General features: G+C 36.6%; 1 protein-coding gene across 1 annotated transcript in view; it reads left to right on the top strand.

Moving 5' to 3' along the window:
- The window catches only part of TMEM232 (transmembrane protein 232), a gene marked incomplete at both ends in the record, with an annotated part of 246,091 nt that overhangs the window by 103,628 nt on the left and 126,688 nt on the right, over positions 1–15,775 (top strand). The window contains 2 exon segments of the mRNA XM_082652465.1: positions 4,618–4,776; positions 4,778–4,866. Coding sequence (XP_082508591.1) covers positions 4,618–4,776; positions 4,778–4,866 — 248 coding nt within the window.

Genomic DNA, 15,775 nt, shown 5'->3' with positions numbered 1-15,775 from the left:
TGTACTCTTTAAGCAGCAAAATAGAATAAACAGCACTATTAGTCTCTATTCTCTCAATAACGATCTCTCTCATCCCCCACATATGGCTCTTCTTTTGACATAAATGGAAACTCTTAAACATGGAAAGGGAGATGTTTTTTTGAAAGAGTGTGGTTTCTTTAAATACTTATGAATAGAATTCCAGTATAACAGATACGTTGTTTTAGGAAAACAAAAATATTTGTAGAGTTTTTACAATGCACCAGCCACTGTGCTAAGTATCTTACCTTTATTAACTCATCTAAGCCTTATAACTCTCCCACCACCATCATCACCCATATGGATAGAGGATCTGAGTCTAAACAAGATTAAAAGAAGTAGCTGGTGGTGAATGCACCTATGAGTGAGTTTAACCCAAAGGCTTTGTCATTTCCATGTCATCCTGCTTCCAAAATTAGATATAAACAAGGAACTAACATTTATTGAAGAACTTTTGTGTGCCAGACACTATGCTAGAAAATATATTCACGTTTTGTGTTTAATTTTTACAGTAACCTAGAAAGGACGGTATTATTATTATTCTATTTTAGGAATGAAGAAACATGCTTAGAGAGGTTAAGTAACTTGTGCAAGATCACACAACTTGTAAAGTGGGAAAATGGATATTCCCATCTGGTCCTTTTCTTAATCTACTACATCAGTCCTTTTTAAACTTTAATATATTCAGGAGTAGGGCCTGGAATTCTCTATTTAGAACATGCTCCTAGGTAATGGCAATAATAATTGTCTAAGGACCACAATTTTAGTAACAAGGAGTTACTCATGCTGTCCTCCTTTGTGAGATTTTATAACTCCTGTAGGAAATAACCTTTTGAGACCACGAGTAAGTCACTTATATTTAAATTTTGAAGTTTGAAAAAAAAATTATAATTTTTTTCACAAATAAGTTAAATGTTCCCAGGTCTGAGACTACTTAAGGACAGGTGGAGACCAAAAACAGAGACATAGTAAGAGATGGAGACAAAGTTTAATGCAAACTATGCCACAGTGGCTTAATATCCTATTTCTTTCTCTTTTATTCCATCATGTCGAGGGTAGTGTGAGTTAGCTTAAATTTCGGTACTACATTTCCCTAATTATTGATGGGAAATTCAGAACTCTGGACAGGCTTTTATTTTCTTTTGTATTGCTACTACATCATAATTCCCTGCATAATTTCACCTGCTCTGACATCCATCTTCTCGCCAACCTAAATGAATCCTGGTTTTTACCATCATTATGCCCAATATAAAGACAGAAGTGTGGGTATCTGACCTTGCATGTTGCTACAATCTATGTGAGAGAGAAATATTCTTCAGGAATATCACTTTTTCAATTTTAATACCATATCAGTAAAATTATCATAGATAATAAAAATTGCCATTTGTTTCTTAATAAAAAATGTCGTTTCAACAATGGAATAAGAAAAATGCTGAATTTTAAAGCTTGCATGGCATTGCTAAGAAAATAGGCACACATGATAAAAATGTAAATGTATAAATAATGTATAAAGATTGGAGTTTGGGGTAGTATTCATTGGCAGTCAATAGTAGTAAATTCATGAGTTTGGAATCTAAATAATGGTCATTCATATTTTGGGTAAGTTTACTTCCAAAAAGTATAGATTTATACTTATGCACCATTAGCATAAATAAATTCATAGTCTCTGAATTTTAAAATGAGAATAATATCTTTAAGAGAAGGAAGACTCTTTAGAATAGAGATGACTATGGAAGTATAATTATAATCCTGTTTGATAGATTTGTTAATATAAAAGTGGCTATGTAACAAATTTGTTTTCAGCGTGAAGAGGTTAGTTCAAGTGTTCTCAAGATTGGTGGTGGAAGGATCTTATAAAAGCCAGAGCATCAGTGTCTGTCTTAGGGTAGCCCTGAAACAACTGATGCCTATTGAGCTTCTCACTACTGGCTAGACAGATCATCCTTTGTCGTCTAAGTGAATCCTCACAAAACTCTGAGGTGGTAATTATTATCTCCACATCACAAATGAAAAACAAAATGGAACCAAACTAAACACAAAATATAGACCTGGAGAGGTTAACTAAATTCCCCAAGTTTGCATTTTAAATTAGTATGTGGGGGCTTCCCTGGTGGCGCAGTGGTTAAGAATCTGCCTGCCAATGCAGGGGACATGGGTTCAAGCCCTAGTCGGGGAAGATCCCACATGCTGCGGAGCAGCTAAGCCCGTGTACCACAGCTACTGAGCCTTTGCTCTAAGAGAGCCCACGAGCCACAACTACTGAGCCCACGTGCCTCATCACTGAAGCCCCCGTGCTCTAGAGCCCATGCTTTGCAGCAAGAGAAGCCACCAGAATGAGAAGCCTGCGCAACACAAAGAAGACCCAACACAACCAAAAATAATAAATTAATTGAAATAAATTAAAAAATAATAATAAATAAATAAATAAATTTGTAAGTGGGATAGCCAGACCTGATTTCAGATCTTTCTAAGTGCAAAGCCCCATATTCTTTCCTGGCTTTTTCCTGCAGGAAAACAAACAAAACCTTTTATTGATAAGGCAAATATGCCTTTGACCGATATTTGAAGCTACATTTCCGTAAGTTGAATGCCTTGGACGTCATTGAGGGCAGAAAATTAACCTGGGCTTTCAACCAGGGAACCATCGTGAAAGATGTGGCAATGCCTTCATTTTGCTATTTGAGAGAGCTGGCATCTGGATCTATATAACCTATCCAGTCTGGGAGGGAAGAAAGCAAAGCGTAGCCAAATGAGACAAAACGAAAAGAGCATTAACATTCTATAATGCAGGGTAATGCTCTCCTGGAAACAATGTATTTTACCAGAAATCATGTGATGTTGGTCCATTCACTTACACATTTATTAATTCATCATTCTCTTAGCAATGGAAGAGCTCATAGTAGTATGTTTGTGCAACTATATGTTGTTATTGATTTTGAAGTACCTTTTCTTATGAAAAAATTAATCCAGAGAAACTAAGCAGAATAAACAGCCCAGGTATTGTGATTACCATTTTACAGATGAACATTCAGACTTTGAGACATTAAATAATGTCCTGAAAATCACAACAGCTACTGAGTGTTCTTGGCACAATTTAACTTCTTCTTTGAAATTGAATGCTCTTTCCACGATTTCCATGATTGACCTAGTTAATAAGCAAGATACACAACTGGGAATAGTATAAACATAATTGTATACTGATTTCAACATCCAGAGATAATTGAAATCAAAAATATTTAAGAATAGATATATTTCAATGAGGGCTAGTGATAAAGTTCCTTTTCTGAAATAGTGAAAATACAGCTCTCTTTTTTAAATGTCAGTATTAATTTTCTAGCACTTTGAGCCTATTTTGAGCACTCATTTCATTTTTTTTGATGCTTACCTATTTGCATGATTTTCACTGTATTTTTTTACACATGTTTTTTGCATGTTATTCTTTCTCATCATTTCACAGTATTCCATATGTATTTACTTTGTCTTTTGCTATTTTCCTTATTGCTTTAATAAAATAAAGGTATTTTTTCAATCTTTATCATAAGATTGTTCTCATTTTTTCCACTGTAATTTTGTCTAGATAATGCAATAGTCAGTCTTTAAATATTAATTTCATTGAGCTAATCCTGATCTTGGAATCCTAAAGAGGTTAGTTATTCATATGCAGAAAAACGTTTTTCATTCCTTTGTTTTCTACCATAGGATCTATAGACATTTAAAATGAATCCTGAGTGACTGGTAATGAGCTGCCCAAAGATGGATAATATTAAATAAAACTGAAAGAACTTAAATAATAGGAGGCAGCACCTAACTTAGTTATGAGAGAGTTTTTAATATTAACATATTCTAAACACTAAAAAAAAGTATAATACATGACATTTTGAAACTTACATCTTCATTTATTATTACTGATGCCAGCCAAGGAAAACATGCCTCTAGCTGTCTCAAAAGAAGATATAATTAAAAATCAGTCATGGACATTATTGAATATAAATAGGAAAATTCAGAAAATTGCTCTTTCCTGAATAAAAATTGCTTAAATATTGTGGAATTTTTGTGTTAGGTTTTTTCCTGTATTAGGACATATTCAATTTAATATAAATCTAAATTCTAGAACGTCTCCAATGAAACCTAAATATAAAGCCCTTTTTGTTTTTTTACTTTACTCAAGTTTTGTGCTATAGAAATTTTCTGTTGACTTCAAAGAAAGTTTAGATTATGCACAGAGAAATGAAATTCTGACTTAATAAAATATTTGTATTACTTCAACTGATTGCTTAATTTCTTATTAAATAAATATTACCAACGCTTATGAAATTCTTGTGTGGGAAGTATACAAATTTAAAATAGAAATTATATCATTACATTTTTGAAATTTCAAGACTGATCTCCTTCATGCTTAACTGTTTATTTCATTGAAAATTCTTGTTATGATTTTTAAAATCTTTTGGGGAACTGCATTTCTTTTTAAAGCTTATTTTAATAGGAAGAAAGCAACATTAGTCAAAGAAAATAAACATACATTTTAACTTTAATAATAATACATCATTTTTTCTCATTTAATTCTATGTCAACTGGTTCTTTTTTCTTTTCTTTCAACAGGCTGAGATAAATGACCCAACTGATCCTTTCACAAGTTATAGTACAAAAGTTTCATCAAATGTAGGGGATGAAAATTTCTCCAAATATGTAGGATGGAGAATTGCCAACATACTTTCCAAACTATTCTTCCCTTCCACTGATACCTGTGTTCTTCCTTTGAAAAAAACCATTGACAAAATGGCACCAAATGAAATATTTGAACAAAAAGCAGGATTCCATGAAGAAGAGAGTTCTACAATTTACTGTAAGGTAAAGTGAAGCACTATTCAAAATAGTTCACTTATTCTAACATATTACATTTTGGAATTATATAAATTATATATAATCATGTGCCACATTAGTTAACTCAGTTTCTCTTTTTTTTAATTCAAATCTTGGCTCCACCACCTCCTAGATATTTTATCATAAGCAAGTATTCCTTTCTCAGAAAGTATTTCCTCATGCTTAAAATAGGTATTACTATGTAATATAAATCAATGTTTTAATAAAGTGAAAGCCTCTCTTCCATAGTGACCTACATTTGCCTAGTTTACCCCCATCTCTCACTATCATTAAATTCTGTGTATCCTTCCAGCATCTATAAAATGTCAATATAATAAATTATAAGTATATTTAAAATTTTCTCTCCATTTTCCACTATGGTTTATGGATTTTTAAAAGTCTTTTTAGGAAAGTTCTTTTCATTTTAAGATTAAAGTGTTGTCACATTTCTCCTAGTACTTTTAAGGATTCATTTTGAACACTTTAATCATTGGTCCATTTGAAATTTTTTCTGGTATGTAGTGTGATGTATAGATCCATGTGGCTACTCAGTTGTCCCAGCAATATTTATTGAGTGATCTACCTCCCTTCAATATTTTTCCCTGATTTTAAATATCTTTATCAAATACGAAATGCCCATTTATTTTCTTTTTCTATGTTCTAAAATTTCAATAATTTGGAATTGTCTACTCTTTTAAGCTTTGGTAGAATTTCCTCTTAAACCATTAGTACCTTATAGCTCTTCTAAGAGTAGCTCTTTGTCAAATTCTTCTGTTTTATGTGGCTCTTGGCAGGGCTTATATTCAGCCATAACGTGCAGGTACAGCTGGATTCCGTTCTTACCGTTTGAGGCCCCTGCCATAAAAGTATCTGGAGTATCAGTCCTGAATATCAGTCTCTTTAGATCTTTCTCCTTATTTTTAAGTCAATTTTAGCAAATTATGCTTTCTTTAAATATTACATGTTTTATTCCATTTTTCTGAATTTTTTGGCCATAATTGAACAAAATAGCGTCTTAAGATTCCTTCTATTTTCTCTGTTTCTGTGCTTATCCCCTTCCCCTTAACTAATTCTCATTTTGTGTATTTGCATTTTGTCCTTTTTACCCTTCTTAAGTAGTTTGTTTGGTATTTTATCTATTTTGTATTATTTTTTCAATGAACCAGCTTTTGGATTCTAACTCATGTATTTTTGTTCTTATGTTTATGAGTCTCTTACTACTTCTTTGATCTATTTTGTGGCTTACTTTCTGATTTCTTGAAGAAGATGCTAAATTATTTGGGAAGTTTTCTTCCTCAGCATTTGCCTAAATCATTATCTGAGTTCCAAAATCATGGGACTGTTGCTGCCCAAAGGTGGACTTTAGTGCAGGGGTAATAACTGGGCAAAACAAGGCGAGGAGGCAAGTTTTCCTTTTGTGCACACAAGTAGTCAAGAGAAAAATAGACACATGCTTGAGAAGAGTTTTGACATAGGTTTAAGCATTTTTTCAAGAATTCTAAAGCCAGTGAGGAATATATGTAGAGCTGAGATTAAGGATCACACAGCCTGCACTTTAGTAGTCTCATGTGTGGTGCAGGAATAAATAGTATAAAAATGTTCTTCAGCGTGTGTTATAAATATCTATAAAATTGCAATATGTTCAAGGTGTAATGGAAAGGCCAGCTTTAAATGTTATGAGTATTGAGATTTACTTTTGAATCCCCAAATGTCTTCTGTACATTTTCAAGGACCGCAGACACGGAAGAAAAATCAGTCTGGGACCAGAGAGGACACTGTACTTTGGTTTCTCATCATGGTCAGTTAAAGGAAAAGATAGAAAGAAAGAAACTAGAAAAATAAAAGAAACAGGGTATTGACCAAAGGAGATTAAAGAAACAGTGGGGGAAAGGGTGAATAGACAGTAAAAAGGCAGCTGGAGATGAATGATGCCTACTGGGACACAGAAAGGAAGGACCTAGAGAGACAGAGATAAAGCGACATATTGGGAATGCTTAAAATAGCAGAACAGAGAAATAAATGTTAGGAGCAGAAAGAAAGATGAAAGAGATCAAAAGGAAAGGGAGAAGATATAAGTAGGGGGAGAGACATACTGAGAATGGAAAGTACAATGGAGACATATGCACAGGGTTTGGGGACAAGGGTAGATAGAGAACATGCAGGGTCAGAGAAGGAGACATGAGAGGCAAGGGGTGGGGTTAAGACCCAGAGTCCTGTAGGATTTGAAGGATTAGTATATGAGATTTCTCCTCAGCCTACAGTTCATTACATAAATGAGAATCATCCATCACTGATCTTTAAAAAGTGTTATCTTCTTATCCATTTTTTCACAGCTCATTACAGCCTCTAGCAATTAAACTTAGGGTCTCTGGCTTGAATGAGAGCCACAGCAACACAGCAGCCTGAGCTTCCCTCTAGCCAAAGTCTCTCGGGGCGGCACAGGGTGACTTTCACATTGCACCCTTCACACTGTAGAGCATGGGAACTGTGCCCCCTGGAGTTGTGCATATTGCCAGCTCCAGTCAGGGATGAACTGATCCCTGGCTACACCAGATGTGAGTGGAATAGGGCTAGAGCTTAGTGATATCAAGACAAAGACTAGGTCACTCCTGGTTGAACAGTCTCTACTGTCTGTTTGGGGTAAGGGATAGACCTGCTTTTTAAAAAGTTGTTGAAAAGCATGTTTAAGACTTAACTTTAACTTCTTTTTTTTTTAGAAGATGTTGGGGGTAGGAGTTTTAGTAATTTATTTATTTATTTTTGCTGTGTTGGGTCTTCGTTTCTGTGCGAGGGCTTTCTCTAGTTGTGGCAAGCGGGGGCCACTCTTCATCGTGGTGCGCGGGCCTCTCACTATCGCGGCTTCTCTTGTTGCGGAGCACAGGCTCCAGACGCGCAGGGTCAGTAGTTGTGGCTCATGGGCCCAGTTGCTCCGCGCCATGTGGGATCCTCCCAGACCAGGGCTCGAACCCGTGTCCCCTGCATTAGCAGGCAGATTCTCAACCACTGCACCACCAGGGAAGCCCTAACTTTAACTTTTAATGCATTGAAAAAATGGCTCTGGCTCACTAAACGTTAACTGTGGGAAATGTTGTTTCTTCCATTTGCTTGATTCTCCATCTAGTGAACGGTTCCGTAGCTATAGCTCCTTTTGTCATTTCTCCACCTCCTCCCACGTCCAGGTCCACCGACTGGAATTAATGCAGTTAATGAACTTCTGAGCATGGTGGAATCCTATAGATAAAGCACAAAGACATAATTTAAAGCCCACTGTATGCTTAGCTCTTTTTCACCTTTTAAAGGTCTTCTTGCATAAGGTCATATCACCAATTCCTTATCACATATTCCTAGAAAGCTCTATTTTGTGTTTTCATCAAAAAGCAATCTGAAGATAGCAAGAAGGCCAACATTTAAGGACTCCTACAGAAGATGGGGCACATTTAAGAGGTAGGAAGACAGGAAATTTAAGATAATATGTTTCTCTATTGCCATGGAGCACTAAAGTGTACCTATTTCAGTGCGAAAATGTGAACATTTACCAGTAAGGAGAAAATAGGATCTTCCTTATTGCTGAAGCATCCACTATATCTGATGACCTATCACTTTTTCCCCCAAATATTTTTCTTCACTTGTGTTTTTAGCCTATAAAATTCTCTCAAAATGGGAATTCTTTCTTTATATGTTTATAAATATATATATTTTGCTTTGAATGACTTGCAGATCTGACCTCTTTCCTTTACAAAATTTTTCAAAAGAAAATTCATTGTTTTGCTTCTGTACATTGCATTTTGGGGGTTTTGCTTTTTAGTGGGACATGCTGTTGGATGCATGCTCTTCTTGCCCCTCAGCATTTTTTAAAAAAATGAAAAAAATCATTATGTTTCTTTACTATATCATAAAAACTGCAGCCAAAAGCCGAGGCATAGTATACTTCTACTTCAAAGCATAGTTTTTTCCTTTTCTCTCTTTGTCAGTAAAACTATCTTAAATTTACCTTAAGGCTGAGAATTCAGAACTCTGAAGATCAAATTTTCAAAAACCAGTTTCTACATCTATACTTTTTGGCTTCTGAGGTTTCTTGTAAGTGTATTTTCTAAGCTTATGCCTTGAAACCCTAAAAACTCACAAACAACTAATTATTCGCACACATGTAAAGACTAGGAGAATATTAACTTAAAACTTTATCTCTGATTAGGCTTAGTTTGCTCACAAATTTTATACCAGAAGACTTCATTCATAAGACCAGCACCTGGAAAAGAGCCCAGCTGAAACAAGCAAGAACTGACTGAGAACATCTGTAGTCATTCAGGCAGGACATTTTACATAGCTGACTTCATAACAGGGTGGTCGTGCCAAAGGCTACTGTGTATCCTATGAATCCTCCTTTATAAAAGGAGCCAATTCCAAGGTAGTGGAGCTAGGAGTAGCTAACATTTGCTGAATGGAGATGAGGTGGGGAAAGGTGGATACCACAGTGTCCCGGGAGATAGGTTTTACTGGAAAGACCAACAGTGAGCAGCAAAAAGAGGCACATGGTCCCCATTTCTCATTGTTTCAGTGGAAGGGATGCTGGAGTCTGGGCAAGCAACTGGACATTACACTAGATTTGCGTTTTGAGGGGAGAGACACTGCATGACTGCTATTCTACATTCTTCTAATGGAAGGGTGAAACTGCCTTCTCAAGGAAGAAATAAACATTTTGGGCCCAGTTGCCAAGTCACCTGAGGTAGGTGGGCATCAGCTGGATAGGGATGCTAGAAATGCCAGATGCTCAGGACTTGGAGCCCTTGGGAAGTGGTCTTAATGGTTGTAATAGGAAGCCACTGGGCTCCCTGGTGAGTTGGGTTTACAACATGGGAGATGCTTAGGACCCCTAATTCTAGCTTCCAAGTTGCCGGGCAATTCAAGATGAATCTCCAGTGTTATAGTCAAACAATTCTGTTTGCCACCCTACGTGAGTACATTTTATAAACAAGGCACTATGCTAAGCACTACCCTTAGATGTAGATTGATTATTTTATCCATTTTATAGATTTTATATATCTATAAAATCTCCATTTTGTAGATATGAATACTGAGAGGTTAAGTAATTTGCCCAAGAATTTATGATCATTAAGTGCTAGAGTTTGAATTTAAACAAATGCATTCTGACTCCTGAGTCTACTATGCTGTCTTTCCCCTCATGTGGGACTTCATGTGATGGTAAAGCCTTGAGCAGTTGTTAAAAAAACTTATCTTCAAGTCATAAGAAAAGACTTTTGGGCTTCCTTGGTGGCACAGTGGTTGAGAGTCCGCCTGCCGATGCAGGGGACGCGGGTTCGTGCCCCGGTCCGGGAGGATCCCACGTGCTGCAGAGCGGCTGGACTCGTGAGCCATGGCCGCTGAGCCTGCACGTCCGGAGCCTGTGCTCCGCAGTGGGAGAGGCCACAGCAGTGAGAGGCCTGAGCACCGAAAAAAAAAAAAAAAAAAAAAAGAAAAGACTTTTTATAAGTGTTTTTTTCAATTTCTGTATCTTGATTTTCAGAACTTGACTTTTTTCTGGGCTCTGCATCTCTCTAGCTAATATTAGGGAATCTGTGTCAGAGGAGGCACTTTCCATTAAGTAGTATGATTTTTAGCTAAAGTCAATGGAGGAAAAAAATATATAAATATATCTATTTGGAGAGAGAGGTTTAAAAACGGAGAGCTCCAAAAGATTCTTAAATAAAATGCTTTAAACATATCTGTCTAGTTCTGTTTCATGCAGGAGAAAAAAGTCTATGCCTCCTTTACAGAATATCAAGAATGTTTATCTCATAGCTTTTTTTCTGATTGATTTAGAGTAAGTTACTTAACTTCTTTGAGCCTTAGGCTTCTATAAAAATGTAAAAGTTGTACATTCCTCTTAGGTTTGTCCTGAGGATAGAAGGAAAGAATGTATGTAAAGAGTCTGGACATGTTAGTTTCTTATCCTTTTGTTCTATAATTGAGTAGATTTTCTAAAATATTTATTTTCTTCATAATATAATATTTATTAATACAATTGTGATAAATAATATGTGGAAAATTTACATAAGTTATGAATTACTGCTAGAAACCTTTAAAAAAGAACATACAGTTTCCCGATGATTTCATTTTTGGTTATGTTTTGCTTCCCTTCTTGTTTCTAGTTTTTTAATTAAAACACAATTCAGATCTGGTTCCAAGTCATACATGCATTTTGAGGGTACAGTATCAAGACCCATTATGGAAGAGTAAAGTTTGGAATCTTGATAGTTCACATGGCTGATTATAATTTTCAGCTGAAGAGAAATAGAGAACACGAATGGGTCTTCAGAGATGGGCCCCTATGTTTTGAACTTTTGTGAAATATTTTATTATTAAAATGCTGGTTAGATGATCAGCTCAGATCAGTCATTTAAAGTGTTAAAATTTCTAGAGTGAAGTAGTATTGGAAGTGAAGTCCAATTGCCAGCGACAGGACTGTGCAAAATACATCCATTTCCAATACATGACTCTGTTTACCTCCAGTCTTCCCTAGGAGATAGGTCAGTCCCCATCTATCTTAGGTTGTCTCCTCTCCTTTCCTGCCTTTCCAGTGGAGCCTTGGTCTGAACAGGAATTCTAGGTGTTATCAGTGGGGCCATAGCTTTAGCTGCCACTTTCACTGCAGTGGCTTTGTGCTTATAAGACAGCTGTCCAGCTTCAATACGATCATCAACCCCAGGAGTTCTCCATTCACAGTAACATGATGTAATGCAGAATCTTAAAAATGGCACAGGTATTAAAATGAATTGGATGAGATGTAAAAACATTCTATTGATATGTTTCAAATACAGATCAATTAGATTCAAATGACAGCCCTATGAGAAGACAAAAGTTGTGCAACAGAAAACAAAAACAAAATCTGTTTTTTTGGGTTTTGTTTTTTATGTGCACTTTGCTCTTTCAAAGAAAAGGGCGGGCTTCCCTGGTGGCGCAGTGGTTGAGAGTCCACCTGCCGATGTAGGGGACACGGGTTCGTGCCCCGGTCTGGGAAGATCCCACATGCCGCGGAGCGGCTGGGCCCGTGAGCCATGGCCGCTGAGCTTGCGCGTCTGGAGCCTGTGCTCCGCAATGGGAGAGGCCACAACAGTGAGAGGCCCACGTACCGCAAAAAAAAAAAAAAAAAGAAAAGGGCAATGTTGTTTAGCTTGTGATGAAATGCTTTTGCAGTGGTTGACAAGTGTTTATTACCTGCTTTAATTAGAATTTAAACTTGGATATGACGTTAATCAAATTGGAGTAGTCTTCCCACTCTCTAGAATCTCAGAAAATATGAAGTCATATTTAATGAACCTTAATCTTCCCCAGTTTCTAAATGTCTCCTTGATAGGATTAAGTACTTGATCGGGCATATGAATCTTTGAAAACCTTAGTACCCAGGGCAGGTGCTTTCTGTCCACATGTCAGAGCAAATGTCACTCCCCAACTAACCCAGTCTTTCCTGGGCTCTCGGTACGGATTTAAATGGTAGGGAGAAAACAGAACTCCTGATACAGGTTGCATATTCCTTCAGTAAGCATTAACTATACATCTCTGTGTGCAGGCACTGTGTTAGGGACTAGGAAGACAAAGACAAACTATGCTTAGAGTGTAATTGATGGTTTCTTGTTCAGAATGACTGATTGTGTCTCTAGCATATTGGTTTTCCACCAAAAAGACATTTGGGACTTTGCACCCACAATTTTCTATTTTTTTTTTGTATTTTCAGTTATTCAATACAATTTAGTAGTACCTGACCTATATTAGACATTTAATAATTATTGAATAACAAATACTAAGCAGAAGGGCACAGGACGTGCAAAGCCCCCCCCCCCCCCCGGTGAAATTGATCATGGAGCATTTAAGGAACTAAAAGAACAGTTCTGTAGCTGGGTCACTGAGACCACAGGAGGATGCAGCTGAAGAGTTGGTCATGGTTTTCAGCTTTATCTTAGAAGCCATAAGAAGGCACTGAATGTGTGTTATATGGTAGAGTAAGGAGTGAGGAGTGGGGTGTGTGTGTGTGCATGTGTTTGAGGTTGGGACATGACCGTAGGTGTGATGTACCTTGGGCAAGTCACTTAACTTCTCTAAATCTGAATGTTTTTGTCTATAAAATGGGGTAATGATAGCACCTTTCTTGTTGGTACTTATGAGAAATCAATGAGGTAGTCAACTAAAAGTGCTTACTATAGTATCTGGCACAGAGCAAGCACAAAAATGTTTATTATTATTGTATTAATAAATATATGGTGGCATAATTATAAATGTAATATAATAAATATACTGATATGTTATTGATCAGTATAATAAATATATTAGTTTTATTACTATGTATCATAGTCATTTTCATTGTTGGCTTTGTTATGTTGGGAAAGTGCATAGGATGCTATTGTAATACAGCGTGCACTAGGTTGGTGGCAATACAGATGGAAAGGAGGCTGATGGATTTGCATAAGATTTGGAAGAAAAAGCAATAGAATTTGATGATGATTAGATAGAATGACAGGAGGTGCGGAGAGGAAAATGTCTTTTCCAGATTGAGCAACTAGTCCAATAGTGGTGCGATTCACTGAGACAAGGGGTGATGGGGGAGAGTAGAGTGTGGTTGGGGTTAGGGAAAGATGCTGAATTTGAAGTAGTGCTTTTGAGAGTTTCAAGTGGAGAAGTCAAATAGAAAGTGAGTTTCACAGTACTGTTATTCAGGGACACAGTCTGGGCTGAGTCACTGAATGAAGGTGGTGACTAATGTCATGGGCACAAGCAACACTGCCTTGGTAAAGAACATCAAGTGAGATGAGAGGCAGACCTGGGGTGGAATTTTGAGGAACACCACTGTTTAATATCTGGAAGGAAGAGAATGATAGCAAAATAAACAACAAACCAAACCTTAGATATAGCCAGAGAGGTTGGAGAAAATCTACAATTTATAACAACTTGAGAAAAATTCATGGATGGTTCTGATAACTAATTAGTATATAGTAATGCTTTAAAAATTTTTTAAGTCTATGGAGATGTTGATTTCAAGGATGGACAAGGGAGAAGTTCCAAAATAATCTACCTAGACAGTGATAGAATATCCCTCTTTGAGTATCTCTGAGCAGCACTTTCTGCTCACTACACAAAAAATATAAATGCAGATGACAAAAGGATTGCAGTTTTTTATATATGATGCATACTTCCAAAGACCTTGCAGTATCTACCTAACAACAACAACAAAAAGTTAAGTGCCAAACCAATGCATGAAGCTTTGTAAGTTTGTAGACAAGATCCATTGGTCAGGAAGGGCAGTAATACTGTATACTGTATATAATATATGTATATCTATGTACACATGACAGAAATGAATTTCTAACCTCTAATGAAATATATGCATGTATCAAAATACCAAGAAATTATGAAGTTAGATTATCACTTAGAAACATATCTTAATGGTCTTTCTGGTTATCTCATAGGCTTATAGGCCTTTTTAAAATTTCACCACTCTTTCCATTCTTTTTAAAAGATAAGATTTGTTAATGCTGTATTTATATCATTAGCAATGGCACAGTGTGTCTCTTCTATGAGTTTATCCAACAAACAAAGGACAAAGATAAACATTTAGGAGATTAATTTCTTCCCATAACATCTTTAGGTCCAGTACTTCATGTCCTCCAATTTTATTTGAGAAAGTAAAACTCAGACCAAACAAGTTAACCTGACTATGTGAAAATGTTCATGCCAAGGACTGCAGTGAAATCAGAGGCCACAGAGCAGGTTCAAAATGTCCTCCAAACAAGCCCTGGATGTTCTATAGTATGGAACCTGGTGGAGGATAGCAGTGACCAGAGGAGGGCATGAGGAAAGACCCAGTCAGGAGAATGAGAGATGGTGCCATGAATGTATGAGAATTGTGTGATAAATCTGTTTCATGCATGTCTTCATTAACTCCAAACTACATTGCTGCTACATTTCTAGAATTTCTGCATTTGTTTATAAATTCGGTGTGTGCTGCCTATTTTTTTTCTTCCCCAAACTTTTCACATTATAAATTCCCTTTTCACTTGTTTTTTTTCTTTCCTTCATCTTCCATCTCCTTCTTAAAAGGGTGCATCTATATCCAACACTAATCACGCCTTATATCTTGAATAAATTGTCATATCCATTTATCATTCTGAACGGCTTCCACCTTCACCGCCAACTCTCACTGCAATATAAGATCAGTAATTGCTGAGCATCCATCATAGCTGAAGTGATGTGTCACTAAAGTCTTGGCTCTTCACAATAGTTCACTAACCTGAGTCTTGTCGAGTTAGAACTAATGTTGATTGGTCCTCTTTCTGTTTTATGTTTTCCTACATCAAGCTATTCAAAGGAAAAAGCCTATCTTTAACCTTGTAATTTTACTAAACCATTGATCCAAGCAAACCAGTATTGTCACACAGAAGTCTAAGCACAGCTGGCTGACAAATCTACCACCTATCAGCATACTGATATCTAGCGAGGAAAGCTTGTAATAAGTGAATTATAGCAAAAAAAAAAAAAAAAAAGTCACATATAATACTTTCTCTAGCTTCTTTTCCTGCTGGGGTATAAAAAGCATGTGTTGCAGCCAGTGGTGATTTTTCAGAAGTCCCTCTCTAAAGGCCAAGCATTTAAACAAAAGTTGACATACTCATCCTCACGAATTCTCAGATGCCTATGGGTCTTATTCCTGTAATGTTCACCTTCTTCTGTCCATAGATAAAATATAGGAAGAAGGACAATAAACAGTGAATTCCATTTGGCACTCAGACAACTTACCTGACAGAACCGTATCTGGTTGTGAGAGAGGATTCTGGGAAGTGATACAGCCCATGGGCTTAGGCAGGGTCATTAACCCCTGCCGGGAACCTGGGCCAGCACCTCTCTGTTAATA

The sequence above is a fragment of the Grampus griseus genome, assembly GCF_964374135.1.
Source record: "Grampus griseus genome assembly, chromosome: 3".
NCBI lineage: Eukaryota > Metazoa > Chordata > Mammalia > Artiodactyla > Delphinidae > Grampus > Grampus griseus.
The sequence above is the reverse complement of the archived record's forward strand: the minus strand, read 5'-3'. Positions and strand labels throughout refer to the sequence as shown.